Source organism: Candida dubliniensis, chromosome 1 (genome assembly GCF_000026945.1).
Source record: "Candida dubliniensis CD36 chromosome 1, complete sequence".
NCBI lineage: Eukaryota > Fungi > Ascomycota > Pichiomycetes > Serinales > Debaryomycetaceae > Candida > Candida dubliniensis.
The window spans coordinates 43,961-68,832 of record NC_012860.1 but is presented as its reverse complement, the minus strand read 5'-3'; the positions used below and the strand labels follow the sequence as shown (position 1 = coordinate 68,832).

The 24,872-nt window shown below is 36.3% G+C and overlaps 12 protein-coding genes, 1 non-coding gene and 1 pseudogene across 13 annotated transcripts, besides 1 other annotated feature; 8 read left to right on the top strand and 6 right to left on the bottom strand. All coding sequences in view use genetic code 12, as the record gives it.

The window, feature by feature from the left end:
• Positions 1–1,452: 1,452 nt before the first annotated feature.
• On the top strand, positions 1,453–3,693 carry CD36_00310 (NATB N-terminal acetyltransferase non-catalytic subunit, putative; the record flags this gene model as incomplete). Its single annotated transcript, XM_002416665.1, has 1 exon — positions 1,453–3,693. The coding sequence occupies one exon, from the start codon at positions 1,453–1,455 to the stop codon at positions 3,691–3,693; it is 2,241 nt and encodes a 746-aa protein (XP_002416710.1).
• Positions 3,694–4,102: 409 nt separating this feature from the next.
• CD36_00300 (conserved hypothetical protein) lies at positions 4,103–5,311 on the bottom strand (the record flags this gene model as incomplete). Its single annotated transcript, XM_002416664.1, has 1 exon — positions 4,103–5,311. One exon carries the CDS (start codon positions 5,309–5,311, stop codon positions 4,103–4,105), a length of 1,209 nt encoding a protein of 402 aa, XP_002416709.1.
• Positions 5,312–6,837: 1,526 nt separating this feature from the next.
• Positions 6,838–7,713, top strand: CD36_00290 (ER localized, heme-binding peroxidase involved in the degradation of heme, putative; the record flags this gene model as incomplete). Its single annotated transcript, XM_002416663.1, has 1 exon — positions 6,838–7,713. One exon carries the CDS (start codon positions 6,838–6,840, stop codon positions 7,711–7,713), a length of 876 nt encoding a protein of 291 aa, XP_002416708.1.
• Positions 7,714–7,776: 63 nt separating this feature from the next.
• Positions 7,777–8,502, bottom strand: CD36_00280 (hemoglobin and proliferation-regulated protein, putative; the record flags this gene model as incomplete). The annotated part of the gene is made up of 1 exon (XM_002416662.1): positions 7,777–8,502. One exon carries the CDS (start codon positions 8,500–8,502, stop codon positions 7,777–7,779), a length of 726 nt encoding a protein of 241 aa, XP_002416707.1.
• Positions 8,503–8,691: 189 nt separating this feature from the next.
• On the top strand, positions 8,692–9,240 carry CD36_00270 ([CCR4-NOT transcription complex] NOT2 family component, putative; the record flags this gene model as incomplete). The annotated part of the gene is made up of 1 exon (XM_002416661.1): positions 8,692–9,240. The coding sequence occupies one exon, from the start codon at positions 8,692–8,694 to the stop codon at positions 9,238–9,240; it is 549 nt and encodes a 182-aa protein (XP_002416706.1).
• Positions 9,237–10,070, bottom strand: CD36_00260 (endosome-to-Golgi retrograde transport membrane-associated retromer complex endosomal subunit, putative; the record flags this gene model as incomplete). The annotated part of the gene is made up of 1 exon (XM_002416660.1): positions 9,237–10,070. The coding sequence occupies one exon, from the start codon at positions 10,068–10,070 to the stop codon at positions 9,237–9,239; it is 834 nt and encodes a 277-aa protein (XP_002416705.1).
• Positions 10,071–10,225: 155 nt separating this feature from the next.
• Positions 10,226–11,782, bottom strand: CD36_00250 (conserved hypothetical protein; the record flags this gene model as incomplete). The annotated part of the gene is made up of 1 exon (XM_002416659.1): positions 10,226–11,782. One exon carries the CDS (start codon positions 11,780–11,782, stop codon positions 10,226–10,228), a length of 1,557 nt encoding a protein of 518 aa, XP_002416704.1.
• Positions 11,783–12,413: 631 nt separating this feature from the next.
• On the top strand, positions 12,414–12,486 carry tRNA-Thr (AGT). The gene has a single exon. It is a non-coding gene; the product is annotated as a tRNA-Thr (tRNA).
• Positions 12,487–12,809: 323 nt separating this feature from the next.
• On the top strand, positions 12,810–14,096 carry CD36_00240 (conserved hypothetical protein; the record flags this gene model as incomplete). Its single annotated transcript, XM_002416658.1, has 1 exon — positions 12,810–14,096. One exon carries the CDS (start codon positions 12,810–12,812, stop codon positions 14,094–14,096), a length of 1,287 nt encoding a protein of 428 aa, XP_002416703.1.
• A 1,009-nt stretch (positions 14,097–15,105) lies between these two features.
• CD36_00230 lies at positions 15,106–16,835 on the top strand (annotated as a pseudogene).
• Positions 15,106–16,835: a sequence feature (sequence rearrangement).
• A 246-nt stretch (positions 16,836–17,081) lies between these two features.
• On the bottom strand, positions 17,082–18,752 carry PHR2 (pH-regulated protein 2; the record flags this gene model as incomplete). Its single annotated transcript, XM_002416657.1, has 1 exon — positions 17,082–18,752. One exon carries the CDS (start codon positions 18,750–18,752, stop codon positions 17,082–17,084), a length of 1,671 nt encoding a protein of 556 aa, XP_002416702.1.
• Positions 18,753–20,697: 1,945 nt separating this feature from the next.
• CD36_00210 (ER integral membrane protein, glucose-dependent repression ans hexose transporters secretion modulator, putative) lies at positions 20,698–21,876 on the top strand (the record flags this gene model as incomplete). Its single annotated transcript, XM_002416656.1, has 1 exon — positions 20,698–21,876. One exon carries the CDS (start codon positions 20,698–20,700, stop codon positions 21,874–21,876), a length of 1,179 nt encoding a protein of 392 aa, XP_002416701.1.
• A 1,276-nt stretch (positions 21,877–23,152) lies between these two features.
• Positions 23,153–23,800, top strand: CD36_00200 (conserved hypothetical protein; the record flags this gene model as incomplete). Its single annotated transcript, XM_002416655.1, has 1 exon — positions 23,153–23,800. The coding sequence occupies one exon, from the start codon at positions 23,153–23,155 to the stop codon at positions 23,798–23,800; it is 648 nt and encodes a 215-aa protein (XP_002416700.1).
• Positions 23,801–24,072: 272 nt separating this feature from the next.
• On the bottom strand, positions 24,073–24,675 carry CD36_00190 (60S ribosomal protein L16; the record flags this gene model as incomplete). The annotated part of the gene is made up of 1 exon (XM_002416654.1): positions 24,073–24,675. The coding sequence occupies one exon, from the start codon at positions 24,673–24,675 to the stop codon at positions 24,073–24,075; it is 603 nt and encodes a 200-aa protein (XP_002416699.1).
• Positions 24,676–24,872: the final 197 nt, after the last annotated feature.

Here is a 24,872-nt window from a genome sequence, read left to right as displayed (position 1 = left end):
TGGGGATGTGGTTGCATTGGAATAAATTGCTTTTTTTACTCCGGTTGTGACTACTTATCGGGTAGAGGGGTCAGATTCATTATATATTGTAGAATTGGCTTTTTTCTTTTCACTAGATGGAGATTTCTAGTTTATTTTTTTTTTTTTTTTTTGCAATTTCGTTAGTTACAAATTACAACTGTTACTGCAATCGTTCAACCATTCAGAACAACATGATTTCAACAAAATCTTGATGTCTAACTTCTGTTAGTGGTATAATATCAAAGCGTGAGTGTTGTTGCTATGCTTGAGGTTTGTGTTATCAGTATAGTCCCCAAATACATTTGTTGATTCCATGCCACTTTTTTATATATATGTAATTTTGCATTTTTGCTCATTCTATTTTTTTTTTCTTGGTTTGAATTGGTGGTGATGATATTGTCTTATTTTTTTTTTCTTGTCAAAAGCTTACTTTTTGTAGATTGATTTATTGCTACCTCGGTTAGATGGCAATAGTAAATACGTCTAGCATGAATCTGACAAGCAAGTCTGGACTCAATTGTTTAAGGTTATTCCGCTTGTAATATTTCAGGATATCGAATGATGTCTCGGACCTGTAAAGTGGTGGTATTGTTATTCTCTCAGCCCAATATTTGCGACAGAAACCCATCAATATCTTTTCTTAATTAGTTGTTCCCAGCGCCTTGTTGGACCTGGCTGTAACACTGATAATTACTGAGCCTTGTTTGCAAGTATAAGTATTTATGACAGATACAGGTGTGGTGGAGTAGAGACCATAAGAAGACCGGTCATAATTTCACCAAGAAAAACGTGACTTTCCTTACTTTTTTTTTTCTTGTCATTAACAATTTAGAATGTCGCTGTTTTAGAGATTGATGCAAATTCAATTTCGTAAACTACACAAAAACATGTCAATTCAAACGAAAGTACTAATTGCCAGTTTGTTGTGTTGATAAGCTAAAATCTACATACCGGATTAACCATTTGATGGGATTATTTAGGATGAGGTGTGGGGTAGTTAGGGCGGAATAATTTGCATCATGTTTACTACCCTTTTCTCTTTTTTGTTGTCAATGGTAAAATTGGTCTTTTTACGAGTAGTAATGACACTGGTTGAGTCAAAGCGTAAGTGTAAACTTGACCCGTCAGTGTCAGAAAGTTTGTTTCTCTGCATAAGCACAGCCTTGTGGTTAGTTATAAATGGTATTACCTTCACCTCAGGATAGACGCTTGTCATTGATATACCTGACAATTGTCGTATTTTTATTATCCTCTGAATTAGGATAAGTGATTAGTCTTGTTCTATTTGATTGATACGAAGAATACTTTCTGATCGTGTTGGGTAGTGGGAGGCGAACAATCGGTGCGTTGGAAAAAAAATCAGACAAAAAAAAAAAAATACTTCGGTTTCATCGAATACTATATAATAATTCACTAGTCATCCTGCAAACTATGGCAACTGAAGGAGATCAAGAAATAATTGACTTTATAGATCAAGGAAACTATACCTATGCACAGTCCTTAATCACCAAAAAACTTGCCAAATTTCCTCAAAAGTTACTTTATCATGTTTTACAGAATGAAATACATCTCAAGATTGGTCGACGAGAGTTAGCAATTAATAAGAATTTAGAATTGTTGAATAAATATCCCAATGACCCTTTAACAATTGATAGATTGAGTGATTTTTTTAGTAGAATGGAGATGGAAAAAGAATCGAGTTTAGTTTATGAAAATGCAATCAAAAAGTACCCTATATCCACGGAAACTTTATGTTTGAGTTGGTTTGAGAAGTCAATTGAAAAGTGTGATTTCAAGTTATTCAACCGCATTTTCATGTATTTGAATAAAACCGGAAAGTCAAGACTACACACACTATGGTACGCATTCAGTTTCCATTTGTTATTGCAAGAAGGTGAAAACGACAAGGCAAACTTGTACACTTTGTTGGGTAAAAAACTAATGGAGGGTTTACAACCATTTGAAAACACACAAGAAATCTACGTATGCACGTTGTTTCTAAACTTTAAAGAAATTGAGCAAGTATTGCATGGAGTCACCATGCCATTGGATCTTGAGTTGAAGCTTTTGTATATGAAAGTGATGAAAGAGAATAGGAATTTTGAAGCATTACATGCGTATACTGAGAAATTGCTTTTTGAGGAAAAGTTTGATGATTTTGACACTTGGAAATTGTGGATTTTGTCAGGTAAAGAGATTGGTAGATCGTTTGAAGAATTGGATCAAAAAATAACTCTGCCAACAAGAAATATATCGTTGCTAAAAATCGAGTTGGATATATTGTTTTCCAAGAATATTGAAACCAGCGTCGAGAATTACTATAAGAAGTTTAACACTAAATTGTGTTGTTATCCTGACCTTTCTCAGTACGAGCTACCAACTGCTTTTATTGGTGGTCTTAAAAACACAGTTCTGAATAATGACAACTTAATTACAGTGGTAAACAACAGAAAGTTTGTTAATCAAACAGATAATTGGGATATTTATGAAAAGTTTTCAGCAAAAGAAGGAGCTGAATACGATAGCAATCCAGTTAATGAATTGACGTTGCGAACAATTGTTTCGGATTTGGATTCTTCTCCTCAAAACATAATTAAAAATATTGCCATTATTAAACATTTACTAGAACAAGACAAGTACAACTATAAATTGAAATTGTGGTTAATGAAGCTTTACTCGCAATTAAATACAAACGATTTGATTTTCCCTGTTTACAACGGACTAAAGATCAGAATGACCCAACATGAGACATTGAATTATTATCTAACAACTACTAACCCTTCGAAAATCAATCTTGATGCGTGGGTTGATATTTTTAGATTTTATCTTACGTCCAAACAAGAAATGAAGGAGAGCATTATTCAAGGGTTTGATAATGGGGTGTTTAATAAACTTCAAGGGTTTATTAATTTCTCCAAACGTTTGCAAAATTCTGTTTCTTTAAATTTCACTATTGCTAAAATTCTCCAAATGTCAACAATTCTTGGTACTGATGGCTACTTGAATTACTTCATTCATTATTTAAAAACTAACGAAGCCTTGGTTATTTCTGACTACACTGACAATCGTGACTTCAAGTCAGAATGGAATGGGTTAAAAAAAATAGATTCCATTTCTGTTCCTGTAAACGATAGTGCTACAAAATTGAAACTCTTGGTTTATTCAATAATATTCGAGGATCAAGACGCAAGCAAATTATTGAAGCTTTTCAACAAAATTATTTCTAACGCAAAGTTCTCTGCATTTGACAGTTTGCTATATAAATTATACTTTAATTTGTTGAAGATTGCAAAAACTAAATTGAATCCACAAGAAACACAGTCTTTGTACAACTATTTACAGAAGAATTTGAAAGTTGATAAGTTGAAAATATTGGTACCAGAGAATTTATTATCTGGGGAATTGACACGAAATTTGGCCAATCTTGTCGAGTTTATTAAAATCGTTAAACTTCTTGCCAAAAGACATTCGTCGTCGTATATGAATCAATTGGTGAACCTTGTGAAGCCATTGGCCAAAGAATTCAAAGACTTAAAGCTAGTGCAACTGCAACATGAGCTTATTGATGCAATGGATTTTGATCTACCATTTGCAATAGATATTTCTCAAGCCAAACTCGAAATCAAAAATTCTATTGAAGATTGTACTGTCGCCTTACTTAATAGCCTATAGATTTTTCTTTATAGTTATTCCTAGGCTAGCAGTCATTTGATTAATAGTATTCAATGCTTGGGATAATAAATATTTTCTGTACTGCAAATCGGATTGTTTGGAGTTGACTCTAAATTCGTCACGTAGGAATTTCATCAAATCTTGACGTTCATGAGTTTTGTATATTTCTCGACACAACTCGCGGTATATTGATATGACTCTGCTTCTGAATAAAAATTCTTCTAATGGCAAGGCATTTTTGATAGTGCTATTTGTAGCAAATGCTCGACCGAATAGCATGGATGAAAAAGGTGTTTTTAGGAAGTAAAAGACTCATCCCCAATGCTTTGCAAAAAAAAAAAAAAAAAAGAGGTTCAGATGCTTTTGATGGCTGGTTATTTTTGTGCATTGCACTACTACTATTTACTACTTACTCAACAGGACTCCAGACAATAGTTGTCGTGTTTGTATTAATAGGTATTTCGACCTTTCTAATCTCCAACTCGGTTGGCTTGTCAAAGATAGCGTCCAAGTGTTCTCTTAAACGGGAGCAATTTATAAAAAACTCTTCGATGGACTGAACTGGTGAAAACTTTAATATATCTTGTGCGGTCAGAATCACGCTTAGGGTATTTTCAGAATTCAATACGGTGTTTTCATCTGCATCAACATCAGCAAGAATCCACTCAAGATCCCGAATAATTGGGTCCTTGGGTGTATTTGATTTGGGGTCCATTTCTTTCCCTGAAAGGTACATCCAATCATCGGGAATGCAACCAATTATTTTACATTTCACCATATATGTCTTGTTGTCAAGAGTCGTGTCCAATTGTTTCAATTCTGGGATAGTGTAGATCTTATCTTCCTCTGGAGACCCAACTGTTGAACTGTTGCAGAAATCAAAATCGTCATGTTCTATATCGGGAACCAAATCTAGGGGTGGAGAGGAGTTCGTAGTGCTTGGATTGGGTGGGTGACTGTGCTTTGAACTAGGGGATGAATTGTTGGTCTTTGTGTCTATGTGGGATGATTCAACATCCACCTGCAGTGTATTATCTGTGTCTTTTGAAGAAGGATCTGCTGGAGACAAAAGCTTTTGGGGAACAATCTTAGGAGCCAAGTGGGAGACTTTTGAAAAGTATTCTTTATGGGACATAATATTTCGAAACAAGTCGTCGGCAATTAGTTTCTCTTTGCTGTCCAAATATTCATAGTCAAGAACCTCGTGGTCATATGAATATGGCTCAAGAAATCCTTGGTATAGTCTGTTTTTTAAGGTCATTACAACAACCAAGAGTTTGTCATGTACATCAAGAGCTCCACCGCCTGAAAGATACTGTTCTTTAAGGTTGTACTCTTCCCCAAACACATCTAGGTGACTATTTTGGATCCTTTCTAGTGCTTCTATATATACCGGTAGAGTGAGGACTTCGTTTCTTTCAAGCAACAATCCACCGTTATAGTATTCTTGGTTTCGGCAAACTTGACGATGTGATGTGAAATCAGTGACATCCATACCTATATATTCCCTCGTTCGAGGATAGAATCTTAAAACCAATCCACAAAACCGCACTTTCTCTGAGTCATCATTGCTCTCCAAAAAAGAAAAATCTTTGATTTTGGTAAGATATGGAACCATTTTGTACTAGAGCCTTGTATGAATGACTATTGTTTTCTTTGAACAGTAGAGTTAAAAGTTGACAAGTATTAAAAAAAAAAAATTTTGCGTGCCACGCGCCTTATTTTTGTTTGTTTGAGTGCTTATGTTGTTGACAACATACCCTTATTTAGTTTCTATTGCAAATTTACATTTCTCCTGAATAACGAAAGAGGCATATTTATGATGTGTCTGGGATCGCTACAGTTTCTCTTTAAAAATATTTTAAATGTGTACTTGTGTGTTTTCTCCTGATGGTCAGTTTTTCCAAGATTGGACGAGGACTTATCGCCTTCTTATATACTAAATTCTATGAATCACAGTCATACTTCAAAGAAAAATAGGCTGGTTCGTACTAAAATGTGGAGTTGGCATAGAAAATCTTTATTATAGTTCAAATGTATAGCTGTTGTTAGGTCTTGGTCACGTGAACAGTAGTGTACTGACGTTTTTAACTGGCTCCGGTGAGCGGCTCCGGTGAACGGCTCCGTGGCATCACTAGTGTTAATGGTTTGAGTGCCAATCTTGAAATAGTAAATTTGACTATTAGAAATGCATAGACAATCATCCAGCAAGAGGGTGACTTTGTTGTTTTTTGCCACCATATGTTGAGTAAGATCGTTCATTTATTCCTTCTGTCGTATTTTTTTTTTTGTTTTTTACCAGTGGACTTATCGCAGTATAGGTACAATAAAAATAAGGTACCCCCATTTTTGGTGTAAGCTCATCTCAGGAAAATATATATCCTTAGAACAACAATTCTCTTCAATTTAGTGGTAATGCATATTTGCTATCTTTGATTGCGTGACAACATGGGTAGATCTTCTACAAGCACTTTACAATCAGGCAAGAGTAATGATCCCGATTACGCCATAACTTGGGTGATTCTATTTGCAACTTCAACCGTTGTTAAGATAATCGTGAATGTTTTAGCATTTTCTCTGTATCGCCTGTTTAGTTTTAGTCTACCAATGTGTTGCTTCAAATTACGTGCAGTCAAAATAGGTACCATTCAAATCTGATACACGGTTATAGTTTTGATCGACAGTGTTAGCAGTCATTTATCTATTTCATCAGACAGTCGAAGGTCGTTAGCAATTAGTAGAATGCTGAGGATCTCTTCGCAACGAGGAGAGTTGTTCAACGAATATGGGTGTGGCGTGTGTGTTTGGCCAAACGCGTTTGTTTGTTGAATTGAGAAGGACCACGTTCGGAATTAACCCATGACCCAACTTTGGGTGTGTGTCTTGCCAAGAGGGAGACAAAAAAAAAAAGTCAAAATACCGATATCTGCGAAGCCTCAGTTAAATTTTTTTTTTTTTTTATAGTATACAATTTCATATATAAACCATTACACATTTCCACAATTCATTTTGGGTTTTTCATCCCTTCTTTTTTTTTCAATCATTCAATAATTTTTATATTATTTTTTTTTTACTTTTATTTGGTTTTCAATACTGGAGAATTAATCATTTACTAATCCAATCACATATCATTACACGGACAATATGCAATACAAACTGAGTGGAGCTACCTCGAAATTATCTCAAGTTGAAATAATACCTGCCAAAACTGATGTTGGTGCTTTGGCTAACAGAATAAATCTTGAAACCAGATCCTTGCACGATAGAGCAGACAAGACGGTTACCTTAAAATTTGCCATTGCTATAAGAAATTACAAGGTTTATCGTCAAGGTTTGCAAGCTTTCTATCATGTATTTGCTTCTATTGAAAAGGCCTTGTACAGACAGCTTGAAAAGAAAGACGAGTGGAGTGAGATGTTGGAGCAAGTTTGGAAACCGGAGATTGCTAGAGCTGGTAAAGCCGAACAAGACTTGTTATTTTTCTATGATGACAACAAGGAAAAATTCATCAAGCCTATCATGCCAGCACAAATTGAATTCTGTAAACACATTTTGGAAGTTACTGAAGAAAAACCATACTTGTTGTTTGCCTACTTGCATGTGATGTACTTGGCTTTATTTGCTGGTGGTAGAATAATGAGATCATCGGTCCTCAAAGCTACTGGTATGTACCCACAAAGAGATGGTTTATCCCATGAAGACGTGGTGAGAATGGGGACTAATTTTTTCACATTTGATGTTCCTGATGAAGATTTATTGAGATTGACATACAAAAGAGATTACGAATTAGTCACAAGAAATGGTTTGACCGAAGAACAAAAGTTGGAAATCATTGAAGAATCAAAATACATTTTCGAACATGACGTTAAATGTGTGGCTGAATTAGAAAAACACAACATGGACAAACTTTCTGGTAGTTGGACATATTTCTTAGTGACAAGAGGTTACTATGCTGCTTTAGTACTTCTCTCTTTATTGGCATTGCTCTATTTGAGAAGAGTTGTCAATAAATTAACCTAAAAAAAAAAAATTACTTATGAAAAATTATGTATATTAATTTAGATAATACAAATATATACCTTTTTATTGTGCAATATCTTCTGTATGCTCCATTTCTTCATTGGTCTCTTCTTCTTGCTCCTCCTCTTCTTGCTCCTCTTCTTCAAGTTCATATTCATCGGAATGGCTGTCGTCTTCGTCTTCGTCAGAAGAATTGTCTGGGTTATATTGCTTGTTTAATTCATTGCTAACCCCTTCTGGATGGTCCTCTATCCATTTTTCCACCCAAGAGCTTATTCGATCAACATTTTCGTCCATTTCTTCAGCTGTGTCGGAGCGCAACTCAATCACTATATCAGGAATATAGCTTTCCTTTGCTTCTTGTAATATCACCTCCATGATCTCACAGTCTAAGTTTTCTTGTAATTTTAGATCATTATATTTTCTAGTTTTCAATCGATCAAACAAGTTGGAATTGTCGGTACGCAATACAATTACCAAATCAATTAGTCTTTCTGGAAAAATATCACAACAATGCCAGTCAACAACTACACCCCCTTTTTCCAAATCAGGCTCTAATGAGTCTAACAATTTGTCTTCGTCTACTATCGACGTATCTAACTTGGCATCATAAGATTCAATGCAATCTCTTTCCTTTGCTACTTCACTGATATTGAAATGCTTAAAGTCAATTGTCGTTTCTTTACCAAGGGTTTGATTGAGTTGAGAAACCAAACTCAGAGAATGCGATGATTTCCCACAGCCAGGTGTACCTGTTATAATAATGTTAGGTGTATATCTTCTTGACATGGTTACGGTGATGAGATGTGAAATTAGAGGTTGGGCTTTTTCTGTTGTCTGATAAAAAATCTAGAAGTTTTTTTTTTTTTTTGTTTGGGAGATTTCCCTCTTTCTCTCTGTCGTTGCAAGAATTTTTTTTTTTTTTTCTTTTCCTGTTTTGTTCTTTGTTGGGAATTCAGCAACTAATACACAGCAAACATGGTGTCATCTACGCTACCGCCAGAAGAAGGATTAGGTAAATATGGAATGCAAGGGTTGACTTCATTGGTTAAAATGGAACAGTCCGATATTACCAATTTTGCCCTTGGCCAGGACATAAGTAAATGTGGTTTGGACTTGACTAAGGATTCCGAGATTTTAAAGAACTTATCGTCGCCATGGGCAGAGACTTCCCGGTCTGAAGTGGAGCCTTACTACAATTTACCGAAAAGCATAAGAGCGTCTAGCATAAATCCACCTCCGGGACCTTGTGATGGCAAGATTCAGAATTTCACTGATGAAACATTGTTCTATATATTTTACATGAAACCAAGAGATACATTGCAAGAATACGCTGCCAGAGAGTTGGTTGCACGAAATTGGAGATATCACAAGGGCATACAAGTTTGGTTAACAAAAGATAGTAATGTGGAGCCGGTCTTGATCAATCCTGATGTCGAAAAAGGTGTCTACATTTTTTTTGATCCTCACAACTGGGAAAAGATAAAGAAAGAATTTGTATTGCATTACAGTCTAGTTCAGGCCTAATCTTTTGTGTATGTAACTTTATCTACCTTAACTTCTCCATCAATTTGGGTGTAAATATACAAGATGCATGTTGAGCCATGCGTGTCAAGCAAGCAAAATGAAGGGATATTCGAGTTTATATCACTCACTTCTTGTAAACTTTGTTTGAAGTCCAGAACAGACGTGCTAGTGTCGTTTTCTGCTTTAGATTCCGGATCTTTGGTCTCCTTAGTGTTGCTGTCATGGTTTTCTGGGTTATCTTCGTTCTCCTCTACTCCTTTGTTTGACTTTTCACGATCGTCTTTGCTCGTGTCTTCCTCTTGTTCCTCCTCTTCTTCTTCATCATCATTTTCTGGCCAGTCAAAGCCAAATGCACCTGTGGCACTTCCAGGGTTTATAAAAAACTTGCCATCCAAAGTATACGCTTCAACCTTGTGGGTGCTTCCCCAAATCAACACGTCCACATCTAATTCTCTAGCAAATGCCGATAATGCTAGCGGGTCACCTCTTGGCATTACTTGAAACCCGTTTGTGTATCCTATTTTCAAATTATCGTGAACAAATCTATTGTATAGTGGGATATTGCTATTCTTATTTAGCAAAGACAATTGTTGGGACAAAACAACAGGATTATCAAATTCACCTTTAACCAAATTAAACTGTGGAGATATATTGGTTAAGAACTGTAATATTGTAGAGGAATTTGTGATGTTGCCTAAACATATCACTTGGTTTATTTTGCTATTACTGGGTGTATTGTTTGGTTGAGGAGCTAATAGTTTGCGAAACTTGCTGGGCAAATCAACTGCTCGTTCAGGAACAAAAATATCACCAATTGCAAGTGTCAACATGGTCTTTGTAGGAAGGTGGATGTTGTACTAAGATTGATAATCGGATTGCCCTGGTGGTTTGTTTTTTTTTTGGTCAATGCCATTTTTTTTGGGGGGGTCTCGGTTTTCGCTAAAAAGAATTGTTTATTATTACAAAATCTACACAGTTGGGCAAGCTAATGGTCACTAGTGATCTTTTCCAATACTTGAGGGTAATTTCTAAAGATATCGTCAAATCTGTTTCTATTTGTCATTTGGAAGATTTCTGGGTCTTTGGCTAAGGCAACAAAGAAAGTTGCAGTACCACTTTCAATTACTGTTAATGAGATACGATTGATTTGGCCAGCAATTAAAAATGCAAAGGCGATAACTGGAGCATAAAATGCACCGCCAGAATTGTAGTCTGGCTTGGTGAACTTCAAGTACAAGAAAGCTAATAGCGCAACCAAATAAGCCACAAACAAAGAGTACAAGTTCAAGGCGGTGTTGATAAACATATCATTGATCAATGCATCCATTCCTTTGAAACGAATCAAATCAAATGTATCCTTAGCCGATTTGATATAGCTTTTCCCATACAACGCAACATAACAGTAAGCGTATTTGTTGAAATAACGAACCAACCAATCAATAAACCCGACAAAGAAATCCAAAACAATCATACCACAAACACCCCAGCCATTCCCGTCAGCAGCAAAGTTGGATCTAAGAATCGAAATAAACTGTCTCAATAGTTGAATCAATGACACAATCAATGACCCAAAAGTAATTGATCCAAAACAATAAGTCAATGCACGTTTCAATGAGGATAATGCTGGATGTTTGGGGGCACCTTGATCGGAATTTGCCAAATAGTACCAAGTACCATAAATTCCTGCAATAACCACATGGATGACGTTTCTAATCACTTCGGAAATATAGTAGCCAGCAAAGAAAACAAACACCAACACACCAATTAACTTGCCCTTGGAGCAACTGCCTCCACCAACTGAACACGCTTCATTATTGCTGTTGGGGTCGTATTTCACATATGTTGCAACAATAACAACACTGAACAAAGCACTAAAGGCAGCACTGAAAATAAGACCAATAAACGAAGCAATTAAAGTCGAAGGATACATTTTTATGACATCAATGACAATGGTTAATATGGTAGCACTCAATGGGATTCTGTGACGGGACGACCAATAGCACCAGGCACCAAACAATGCAAAGATAAGAAACACAATTGCAGCCGAGTAGTATTTTTCCACAAAATAAAAGATGGCGGTCCCGATACCTAAAACGACATTCAAAATAACACCGGTCACAATAAACGCCTTAGGCGCTAATCTGGCAAATACAATTATTGCAGCAGAGAGGATGAATGCCATCACTATAATAAAAGCAAACAAAATGATTGTGTTCGTGTTCAATGTAAAAGTATTTCCTGAGCCGTAAATTGACCCTCCTTGGAAACCATACGTGGACCTTAACGCATTCAATGTGATACCTGCCACGGCTATAAACCCAGCGACTACTAACCAAAAAAATATTGCAAAGGGCCAATCGTTGAATTTGGGTTTTTCAACTTTGAAACTGTCATCGAAGTTTTGTGATGGGGTTGGTTTTTCATAGTAACCAAAATCTTGCTGGCGCTCCATATCTGGGCGGACATGGTAGGTATCATCCTGATGTTGCTGGTATTGAGGATTGTTTGGAGGTGGGTAACTGGGCGGTGGATAGTCACTCATATTCTAATGCAATTGAAACAGTCTTGAATGAAAGAGAAGGAAACTAAGGGGTGTGGTTCTTTTTATTTTTTTTTTTTTGGTTTTTAATCTCCCATGTTTTTCTATAGTAGCAACATCAGTTTTGTGTCCTGAAATGGGGCTGGAGCTAAAAATACAGAAGTGAAATTTCAAGTTTTGTAACAGTATGTGTCCAAGGCAAAAAAAAAAATTAAAAGCAACTATAATTTTTTTGGAACACCGCAAGATGAGGTTAGAATCCGAGGAGGTGGCAGATAATGACCAATTAAGTAACAGCTTGGGCATAAGGATAGCATGCTCTTTTGGTTGGTTGTATTGGTGTAATAAGTGTAGATGGTTTATGAACAAATTTCTCTGAACTTGGATGACATTATTCTTTTTTGAATATATTTTTGCAGAAAACTTGTATTAAAAAAATACAACAGTTTCAATATTTTGTGTGGAAAGAAATATTACTCTAAAGGACACTGATAATACAAAAGGGTAATACCAACTACTGCATTGAACGTCCAAACATCTATCTTGAACATCAAAATGACATCATCAGTAGAAAGCGTGATGATTTATAATATGTGTTTTATAAAGGGGTGAAAAATTTCAAAACCCGCAAGAAGCTCTTATGGCCAAGTTGGTAAGGCACCTCACTAGTAATGAGGAGATTGTAGGTTCGAATCCTGCTGAGAGCATTTATTTTTTGGTACTTTTGTACCAAAAGTTAGGCCAACCTGAACACTGCTAAAGGCTTCTTAGACCAGACTACTATTACGGAGTGACTCTCGTTATAGCTTTGACCCAACCATACTCTGGTCGTGTGCAATTGATGAAATCGATGTTTCAATCCGATTTGTAAACAAAACACATACTCTAACCAACAGAAAAAAAAAAGGAAACCAATCTTCTGATCTGTCCTTACTTTTTTTTTTTTTGTCTTTTGAATAATTTACCCCATTCAAAACCTTATATATATATATTATTTTCAGTTCATGTATACCCATTCTAACTATTATCGATGGTATCTGATAAATTAACGTTACTTCGGCAGTTTTCCGAAGAGGATGAGTTATTTGGTGACATTGAAGGAATAGATTACCAGGATGGAGAAACACTCAAAGTTAACAAGTTTTCTCTCCTGCTGCTGGTACTGTCGCCGCTGTTTGCCATAACAGGACAGTCACCAAATACGAGGACGGTGAATGGGAAAAGAATAACACGAGAAACGTTGAGTGAATATAGTGAGGAGAATGAGACTGATCTCACATCGGAATTTTCAGATCAAGAATTTGAGTGGGAAGGATTTAATAAGAACCAGAGTATATACCAGCAAATGAATCAACGATTAATAGCCACAAAAGTTGCCAAGCAACGGGAAGCAGAAAGAGAGCAAATGGAATTGATGCAGAAACGACATAAAGATTATGATCCCAATCAAACGTTGCGGTTGAAAGATTTCAATAAGTTGACCAACGAAAATTTGACTCTTTTGGATCAGTTGGATGATGAGAAGACCGTCAACTATGAATATGTTAGAGATGATGTGGAAGATTTTGCGCAAGGGTTTGATAAAGATTTTGAGACCAAATTGCGAATACAACCGTCCATGCCCACACTTCGAAGTAATATACCGACACTAAAGAAGTATAAATCTTATGGAGAGTTTAAATGTGACAATCGAGTGAAACAAAAGTTAGATAGAATTCCATCGTTTTATAACAAGAATCAGCTACTCAGCAAATACAAGGAAACAAAGTCTTATCATCCCCACCACAAGAAAATGGGAACTGTAAGGTGTTTAAATAACAATAGTGACGTGCCTGTTGCATATCCCTCCATCAGCAATATGAAACTTAACAAAGAAAAAAATAGATGGGAAGGAAATGATATTGATTTGATTCGATTTGAAAAACCATCTTTAATAACTCACAAGGAGAACAAACCCAAGAAACGACAGGGAAACATGATTTATGACGAACAGAACCTACGATGGATCAACACTGAAAGCGAACATGATGTCTTTGATGATATACCTGATTTAGCCGTTAAACAGCTACAGTCACCAGTTAGGGGATTGAGTCAATTTACCCAACGCACCACTTCAACAGCGGCAACAGCTACTGCTCCTAGTAAGACCAATGAAGCATATCATCTGGATTTTGAAATCAGCCTGAAACTCGTTGAGAAATTCCAAAAAGAGCAAGCAAAGATTGAAAAGAAAATCAGCCATTGGTTCATTGACACAACCAGTGAGTTTAACACTGACCATTACTGGGAGATCCGCAAAATGATAATTGAAGAGTAGTGGGTGCAGTGCTAGCCAGTCCTCAATCTGGTATGGAGAGCAGTGAGCAAATAGCTTGAATGGTGGTAATAATTGCCCCCCTTTGGTTGAATGATACCAGGTGTGGCACTTTTCTAACCCGCAACAAACAGGGTGAAATCATATGAGCCAGAAACTGTACAGATACTATAGTGGCATGTCTTTCCGTCAGTCACTATTCTAGGAAGGAAGTTTAATCAAAACTAACATTTGCACTAGAGACTATGTGGAATACTGGTAAATGTGCGTCACTGCTGTAGAGGAACTGCCAAGAATGAGACTGAGAAAACGGGAACCTAAGGTCACCAGCCGGCTGGAGGTGTGTGCCCAAGTGGGGGTTGCCATTAGTCCACACACGATATGATTTCATACTACTTCACATCCAATTAAAATAAAGTTAGCACCTCATTTATTTTTTTTTTTTTTTGGCTTAAAGAATTTCACCATTAAATGGTGTCCTTATGTAAAGTGCACTGGTTGCGAAACGGGGCCAATTCTGCCTTGTGTATCTGTTTTACCTTCCTTATACCCCAATTTATTATGTAACATGTAATTTTATGTTTTATGTTTTCCCTTTTGATATTTTCCGATATAATGAAGAAAAATACCACCCTTTCAGAAACTTTTTAAGATTGTACAATATTATGTTTTAAAAATATATGTAAGGATACTTTCAGTGTTCTGTCATTGCCTTCCATTAAGGAAACATGTTTTTGCTGTCGTGTTGCAGTGCTTAAGATATAAATGGTCGTCCTTGTGTTTTTTGTAGAAATGTTTACTAGTGCTACGTAATGTAGTTTTGTTTTGCCTTATCATCTTTAATTGAGCAAAAAAAACACTGTATAGCTTTGATTTTGTTATTAATAGCTAATACCCTATACTTGTCATTTTATCATTATTTTGGCAATAATGATTCACATTTGACTTTGTTGAATATACCACTAGACTCGACTAATCTTTTAGTGGAATATGCTAAGGAAGTTGACGAACGAGTATTGGATCACCAGTAGTGTCCTCGCAATACCGTATTCCAAAAAAAACCAATCAAATATTTCAAGATCCTAAATTAACATTTGGCTTGATATTAAACCATATCAATCAAAATATTTCGTCTAGCATTCCATTGGGCTGATTAGTCACCCTTGAACAACTAATTATAGCCGGTTGATAAGCTTCTCAATGTTTGGATAATCTAAATCATATTCACTTACAATTTGACAAAGATAAAGAGTTGTGTAAAGAAAATACTCGCTATTTTGGTTGTGCTGATTGTAAACTGTTAAACTTGTCCCAACTACAAGAGTATGGTGTTGATTCATACGAACAGTTCCCAAGATTTGTGCAGTTTGAGCATACTGTATTTTCAGCAACCTAGTATATTAGGATTTTGCAAGGGAAAACACACGTGCTAACAAGTATGCCTATTCCGTGTAAAGTTATATTTATGAACGACAAGGGCGAGGATCTTGTATTTGATGTCTTTAAAGAGAAACCAGACAAATTAAGGGACAGCTTCAAGAAATCTAAAATAGATCCAGTTGCTGAATTTGAAAAGTTAACGCAAGGATCTAATGTTTATAAACCAAAACCAATAATAGATATACCCTTGAGTGAATTTGAATATGAAAAGGATTTTGTGCTTGAATCAATAAAGAACTTGGAGGCAAAGTCTGACTCGAATCAACACGAACAATCATATTTGTGATTGTTAAAAAGGTCTATTGTGATTCAAGAATCTCTGGATCCCGGAAACTAGATATTTCAATGAAGCAACTATGACTGTGGGTAATGTGAACCAAGATTCAGGGTGGCATTACGATTGGAGGTTTTTCAATGGGAAACTCAAAGATGGTGCACGAACTGCAATTATATTGGAACGGTTACTTCGTAATTGGTTTAGATTCACTGAAAAGTATGGAATTGTTAGTTGGATTGCCCATGGTCCGTTATTGAGTTGGTACTGGAATGGGGCCATCTTTCCTTACGACAACGATTTAGATATTGAAATGCCAATAAAGCAGTTAGCCAAGTTAGGAGAGTGGTATAATCAAACGTTGGTAGTTGAAGACTTACGAGAAGAATTTGGGAAATATTTGATAGATGTGGGTACTTTTATTCACAACAGGGATATAGCGAATGATGGTAATCACATTGATGCCAGGTTTATTGATGTGGACACGGGTGTTTATATTGATATTACGGGATTGAGTAACGTGGTAGTAAGTAGAGCATCGAAATATAATGGAAGAGATATCCATGATCGTCGAAAACAAATTGACAGATTTGGCGCCAGTTAAATTGTCAATGCTAAATGGGGTCCCTTGCTACATAACCAATCACATTGTTCAGAATCTCAGACGGGAGTACCTCAGTGGAATCACCAATAAACTGTACCAAGATTATATTTTCTCAAACACGCTTAACATTTGGATCCCCACCCTGGTCAAATAACGATTACATTAACAGTAGTGGCAATATCAGCACTTTACAAATGAAATTTCTTATTGATGAAACGACTGATAATCAGAAATGCGTTTGAATAATGATCAGCTGTTGTTGGATTATCAATTGGCTCGAAATGTTAGGAAATGCTATGCCGAAGAACTCAAGTATCCTACAACATTTACCAGTAAAGGTAGAGGAATTGACAACGACGACGTAACAGAGCAGTATAAAGAGTTGCTAGACACCGTGACTTTACATAAACCTTTTAGGGAATCATGAGAGGGTCAATGGTGGGTTAGATACGTCTTATCAAGAGTGCAACCGGGAGATAGATAGTTTCTAAAACATTTCAAGATATTTGTTGGTGTGTCAACCATACCTTAGACTGTCAAGTGATATCAAATACTGTAAAGTCAACCTCACTTCCAGCGCAATTGAATACAATTTGTAGTTAACAATATCCATTTAGACTATTATACGGATACGTAAATATATATTTGAATCACTGTTCTAAAAATTATTTTACATGGTAATTAAACCGAAACCAACAACGATAGAAATACCGATAGTGGCAATCTTGGTCAACAAGTTGACAGAAACAATGCTGGCAGCAGATTTCTTACCACTTGAACCAGATGATGAACTGGAAGAAGAAGATGATGAAGAAGATCCAGAGCCAGAGCCAGAACCAGAACCGGAACCAGAACCAGAACCAGAACCAGAACCAGAAGTAGATTGAGAAGTGTCAGTTCTGACGGTACCAGATACAGTTCCCAATCCTGAAGAACCAGCAGAGGACAAGTAAGCAGAACAGCTGCCAGCAGTTTTAGCACTTTGCAACGAAGCAGAACCACCAAAGTCACAAGCAGATTTACTTTCCTTGTTTTCTTCGTAGTACAAGTTCATGACAAAACTCAATTTATCCTTGCTATGACATGGGGAGTAAGCACCGTAATTACCTTTGGTAGCGTTGGCATTAATACCGCTACAGTCAATCTTGGCACAGATGTAGTCAAACAAATCAGCGTAATCGTCTGAATCAACCTTGTCGTCAACAACACATTTCAATGAGGCACTCATACATTCACACACATCTTTATCTGGGGTTGGTGGCAAGTCAGTAGATGCTTCCCAATTATTAGTGTTGGTTGGACAAGAAGTTCTAGAAATGGAGGAGGCAGATTCGGCAGAAGCCTTAGCGGAGCTTGGGCTAATGCTTTTAATTTCTGATTTATAGTTGGCGTAATCTTGCAAAGTAGAAACAGAATTGTCTTTGACACTGACCAAACCGTATTTGTTTTCTTCTTCAAAGTACATGTAAACAATACCACCAGACCAGACTGGAGTCATTTGGTCACCGAAAATAGTACCGACTTCTGTAAATTTTCTTGGTCTAACTTCGTTACAACCGTATTCGGAAAAGAAGATTGGGATACCCAAGTTTTTGTAGTCGGTGGTAGCAGATTCATAACCAGAAGCTTTGTAGGAAGAGTCTCCACACCATTCGTACATGTTCATACCAAAGAAATCGGCAGCTTTATCGTCATCACCACAGGCAAAGTATTCGGCTAATGAAACTCTAATGGCGGAATCATCATTGGCAGAGTAACCAACTGGGATCTTTCTGTAACCTTTGCTTTTGATATAAGCCTTGGTGTCTCTGATAGCAGCCTTGACGAAAGCAGAAGCGTCAGTGTTTGATTTCTTGTTGGTGACTTCGTTACCGGCAAAGAAACCCAAAATGTTAGTGTAGTTGTGGAACAAGTCGACAACTGAAGTGTATCTTTCGAAAAGATCCAAATCCCAGGATGGATCGTTTCTGTTGATGGATTCGTCTGGTTGAGACAAATCTGCAATGACGTAAATACCAGCATCTTGCAACATTTGCATACATTCGGTATGGTCTTGACTGGTGTCTAAAGCATAAACTCTGATGACGTTGGTGTCAACAGCTTCCAAGTAAGGAATATCTCTTTTACAGTGTTCTGGATTAGCTAATGGATCAACAAATGAATCATTGGAGTCCAAGTTATTTTGTTGGTAAGCAATACCTTTGATGAAAAATTGGGATCCGTTGTTGGAGTAGAAGAATTTGTTACCAACAATTTCAATAGCAGGCAAATCTTCGGCAGCCACGGATGAAACGAATGAAGCAGCAGCCAAGATAGATGGGAATAAAGATTTCAACAACATAGCGATCGAATGTGTATAGTTTCTTTGACGATTATTCCTTGAATTTCTTGGGAAGAAGGAAGTATTAAACGAAAAACGGATGAATGTCAAGAAAAAAAAAAATAGGTAAGGGGACAAGCCAAGAAACAAGAAAAAAAAAGTAAGATGAAGAAGAAAAAAAAAAAATCAGTTCTTGATTTGGACTAATTGTTGATTAAATATGAAACAGAGATTCGATGAAAGAGAAAAAGAAAAAATAGTATTGAGGGATACACAAAAGTAAATGTCAATAATTTCGCCATTTATTACTGTACAATTATGCTGCTGGTGTTGTTGTTGGCTGTGCCCATTTTAAAATATTTTGGAGAAAATGGAAAATGGAAAAATTTTTTTTAACCCAAATTGGTTTTTTCGTTTGTCGGCTAAAATTAAAGCAAAACAAATGAGAAAAAATTTCGTGTCATGTTTAGCAAAAAAAAAAATAGTACGACAATGTGATTGGAAGAACTACTTTTTTCCTTTGTTTGCTCGTCTGTTAATCGGACCTAGACTCGTGTTGAGGGAATAGTACTACCACTTGGTATCTTGCTAATTCTCAAGATTTGCACCAACCTACAAGCTTACTGCGACGTACCATTTGGTATCACTACAAGGCTGGTACCCCGCCAGCATAGTTTAAGCCAAATGGATATTACTTTTTTCTCTTCCCTGTTAAAATATTTCAGCATAATTCAAACAAGGCTTTTTTTGTATCCGCCAAGACAAAGATATTGCCATTCACTTTGGCTCTCCCCTCACCAATAACGTAGCCATTACAGATTATAAGGCCTACGATCATGTTGAAAGGTATTTATATAGCTTGTCGCTGTCTGTCATCATTGGTTTCTATTTTTTTCAATATAACCAGTTTAGGCGTTTTCATAAACACTGTCACAACAACGCTTTGTGATAATACTGCATAGTATTGGTCTATGTTTTGTGTGCCGGAACAATACATTTACACAAAGGTACATGAATCAAAAGAAAGAATTGAGGCTATGCTAATTCCAGATAGAGCAACATTCTCAAGCTAGCCTTTTTATCGTCTTTGTCAATGCAAGGACTACGTTTATTGCAAAATTACAAAGCGTTGACAGCTAGTAGCACGATCACACGACGCGTACCCTTGAAAGGGATAATCGAACACTAACATTCTTTGATGATGTCAATTTGCTTACAATACAAAACTAGGTTCTCAGGTACGCGTATCATGTTTTGGTTTAATTGATGGGTTATATCATAGCGTGCCCAGTCAACCCTCGAGATTGTATGTGGTGATCACTTGCAAATGGGGTTTTCCGCCTAATACCCACTTAGATCTGATAATTAAGATACAGGGAACATATTTACGTCCTGGCGTGCCCTGCGTCTATTTCATGAATTTTCTGTGTAAAAATTGCCCCAAAAAAATGATTATTCTACTATCAAGCACAACTTTTAACCAAACTTACCACAAAGTTATAAATCTACATTAAAAAGGTTTAACAGAAGTTTGCTAAACTGGTTATAACTTTTGTTCTCATGTTTGTGCTTAGGTGTTGATTAGAATGCCGCACTTGTCCCACCACCCCACTTTCTCCCCCAACGAGGAAGAATTACATGGTCAAGTATTTGCAATAGCCCCATTACACGTATTCCGTACATTGACCGAGAAAACTCATACCTTGGATATCTTTACATCCTTACAACAAATCGGATACATCTTACTGTTTGTTGGCTTGGGTTTATGGAAAAACCGCTTTCTTCACATATCCTGCATTTACGAAGAACCGCACCAACAAACAAACAACACACAATAAAGATTTTCACTTTTTTTTTTTTTTTCCAGCCTCCTCCTCCTCTCCGGTGTTGAGATTTTTTTAATTTTTTTTTATTTTTTGGCCATCTTCCTCTTTATTGTTATCATCAAACCGACTCTACCAAGACAATGTCAGGCATTGAAAAGACCACAGGACCAGATTCAGAGGTAGGATACCTCGATATATATCTTAGATTCAACGATGATATGGAAAAAGATTATTGTTTCCAAGTTAAAACCACTACCGTTTTCAAGGACTTATACCAGGTTTTCAGAACATTACCACTTTCCTTACGACCAAGTGTATTTTATCATGCCCAACCTATTGGGTTTAAGAAATCAGTCTCTCCCGGGTATTTGACTCAGGATGGACATTTCATTTTTGATGAAAGTTCACAGAAACAAGCAGTTCCTGTTAATGATAATGATTTGATTAATGAAACTGTGTGGCCTGGTCAACTAGTCCTTCCAGTTTGGCAATTCAATGATTTCGGGTTTTATTCATTCCTTACATTCTTGGCCTGCTGGTTGTATACTGATTTACCCGATTTCATAAGTCCTACACCCGGAATTTGTCTTACTAATCAAGTTACGAAATTGATGGCATGGGTATTGTTGCAATTTGGCAAGGATAGATTTGCCGACACTTTACTTGCAGATTTGTATGACACAGTAGGTGTGGGTGCTCAGTGTGTATTTTTTGCATTCCATATTATCAAGTGTTTGTTCATATTTGGGTTCTTATACACCGGGGTTTTTAATCCGATGAGGGTGTTCCGTTTCACACCAAGAAGTGTCAAATTGGATGTCACCAAAGAGGAGTTGGTAAAATTAGGATGGACAGGTACAAGAAAGGCCACTATTGATGAATACAAAGAGTATTACCGTGAATTTAAGATCAATCAACACGGAGGTATGATTCAAGCCCATCGTGCAGGATTGTTTAACACTCTTAGAAACTTGGGGGTACAATTAGAATCAGGCGAAGGGTATAACACCCCATTGACCAAAGAAAATAAGTTGAGAACCATGAAGGAGATTGTTGAAGATGCCAAAAAGCCTGACTTCAAATTGAAGTTGAGTTATGAGTATTTTGCTGAATTGGGGTACGTTTTTGCCATGAATGCAGAAAACAAAGAAGGAAGTGAATTGGCTCAATTGATCAAACAATATAGAAGATACGGTTTGTTAGTTAGTGACCAAAGAATTAAGACTGTTGTCAATGCAAGAAAAGGTGAAACCGATGAAGAGAAGCCAAAGGTTGAAGAACAGCCAAAGGTTGAAGAAGTTGTTGAAGCTAAAGATTAAAAGAGCGAGAAAAAAAAAAAAAACGAAAAAAAAAAAAACACGTCTCTTTTGTTGTTGTTGAGTTTTAGATGATAAAGTATATAATATCAAGCAATATAAATAATACATTAATACGTTTGTTGCCACAATTATCTGAGCTTACATATATCAATTCCACTTCACCCGAGGTGTTATTAAAGATTCCTGGTCTAGATCACAGTTTGATCAACTACGAGTTTCTGAATAATCTACAACAAATCGCAAGTGTTATCAACCGAGACACCATAGTTATTGAGAATCTTCTGAAATATAATTTGGACGAGTTTTCGTTAGTGCAGTTGTTTAAGAAGTTAGGAGATATAAAGCAGTGTTATATTGTTGACAACAGGAGAATTGGATTTATTGAATTATTGTGTGATGATATTGTCACTGTTTAATGTAACGGTATTTCCCTTACCTCTGAATTGGGCATTCTCTAACAAAGAAAACGGTGTGTATATAAATAGTGTGTGTATGAACCAATAATTAGTTAGGCCACTTTTCGAGAATAACCGTACACAACCGAAGGTCACACAATCTATTAAAGAAAATACTTACTAGTGTTCCCATACCCAGTAGAATTGTATTACGACTTGAGGCAAGTGTGGGGAAGAGTAAATTAAAGTGATAGCAGCTCGTAACAAAAATTTCATCTTCCCCGAAATGTTAAATTTTTTTTTTTTTGGTGGGAGATAGATTTTGTGAAACTAATTAAACAATTAAAATGGCGGGGAGGAAAATAATGGGGGAAGATCTGGAGTAATAAGAAAGCTATTTCCACAAAAAACAAAATCGTGATAAAACAATACCGACATTGTAGTTTGTATGAACTGACTTATTGACCGTTGTAGGTATTACTTCGAGGAGAGTAATAGTTGTTGAAATAACTAAGGTTGATAAGTGCCTTCCCCACTGACCAAATAACGTTTGGCGTTGCTTCGATGGTTTCACCACCCAAAGGCTTGCTTGACAACAAACTACTATAGAGTAAAACCGCAAAGAAAGAGTAACCATAATAATAAATACCCCCCCACCAAGAAATAGGGGTCAATATTGTATTACGAGAGCAAATCATGACAGACTAAAAAAAATAGTACAAAAAACATATTAAAAATTCTTGTCATTGTTAAATTAATTACCCTTTACTCCTCATCCACTTAAAAACAATATAAATTAGTGCTATACCCCCCTTTAATATATATATGTATTTGTTATTGAAGCCATCAGTCAGATTTTACATATTCCAAAACATTACTACATGACTACTCCAACATCCATTTTGTCACCCTGTGAATCGTGTTTGACACTTTCAGATAAGCCCCAACAATACAATTCGCAATATCTTATGAACTATCTATCTTTGAGAATCCCTGAAGAAGAAACAGAAGTGTCAGAAATCACAGTGGTTTACGATGGTAATACCAACATCAACATCAAATTGTGCTCTATTGTGTGCTTGGTTAATATCTATTTACATAAGAAAATAACTATCGAAGATTTAACCATGAATCATTTATTTGTCTATTTATTCTACCACCAGCGTAATTTATTTAATAAGGAGATATATATTGATCAATTGAAGCTAGTGCATTTGGGGAAGAAATACCAGTTTTCCACAATACATAGCGTATCTTCGCCAAAACTAATACTGGACTTGCAGATTGAACGCTACCCTACATTATTATTGAACATCAAAGAAGACAACTACTTGCCATTTAATCTTGATCTTGGATACTATTTGGTCAGCCAACAAACGTTTGTTGACAAATCTACTGGTGATATCACTTGTCTCGACACTTTGGTAAGAACATGGAAACGACTTCACAACCGTAAGAAAACAAGCAATACATCAAGTATATCGAAGAGAAGAGGGTTTAAGAATTTTCTAAAGAGAATAATGGTTTGAGGAAGATGTGTATAGCTGTTTATGATGTGTACTTTTTATGTAACAGTTCTACAATTGGTAATAGATTAATTATACTCGTACAATTAAATGACATTTATTTGTTATTTGCGTGTTTGTGGTTTCTTCCTATAGTTTTACTTATACACCCGTTGTATATGTACTAAATGAGGGGCAAAAGTATCAATTAAAAAAGACCCCTGGTTGGTTGATATATGGATTTTTCTTCTTTTTTTTTTTCTTTCATAATATACAAAAACTCCGTTCAAAGATGCTTAGTAACCGAAAGCAGCTAATTTTTGGGCAGCTTCGGATTCAGCAGTAGAAGCTTTGGCAGCATTCAATTTTTTAGTCAAAGCCTTCTTCTTGGCGTAGTATTCAGCAGATTGGACTTTTCTCTTTTCTTCTAATTTTTCAACAACTGATTCGTATTTCCAACCAACAGCTGAGGACAATTTACCAACAGTGGTGTATTTTCTACCTGGTTTTAATCTTAAGACTCTTAAAGCTTGAGGAACAACAACTCTCTTTTTCTTGTCGTATGGTGGTGGGACACCTTCAAAGACCTTCAATCTTTCCAAAGCTGCTTTACCTCTAGCAGTCTTGTGAGGAATCATACCTCTGATGGCCTTGTATAAGATTCTAGATGGGGCTCTGAAATGGAATGGACCCTTCTTCTTGTTGTATCTAGTAGCTTTTCTCAAGTAGTCGTGGTACTTCAATTTGTTTCTGAAAAATTCACCAGAGATGTTCAATTCTTCACATCTGACAACGACAACTTTTTGACCATTAAGGATTTGTTTAGAAACAATAGAGGCTAAACGACCCAACAAATGGCCTTTACCATCAATAACAACAACTTTTTCAAATGAGGACATGGTTGATTGATTAACTAAGAAGGAAAGGTTGAAGGAAGGTTTCAAAAAAAAAAAAAAAAGAAAATTTTACTATAGGAAAACCGACCTCCAGTGCGAAAGTGTAAAAACTGATAGTGGTAACCAGTAAAAAAAAAAAAAGGAAAACACCAACCGACGAAATGCGCATTTATGTGTGAGTTTGGTGGTAAAGATTCCTT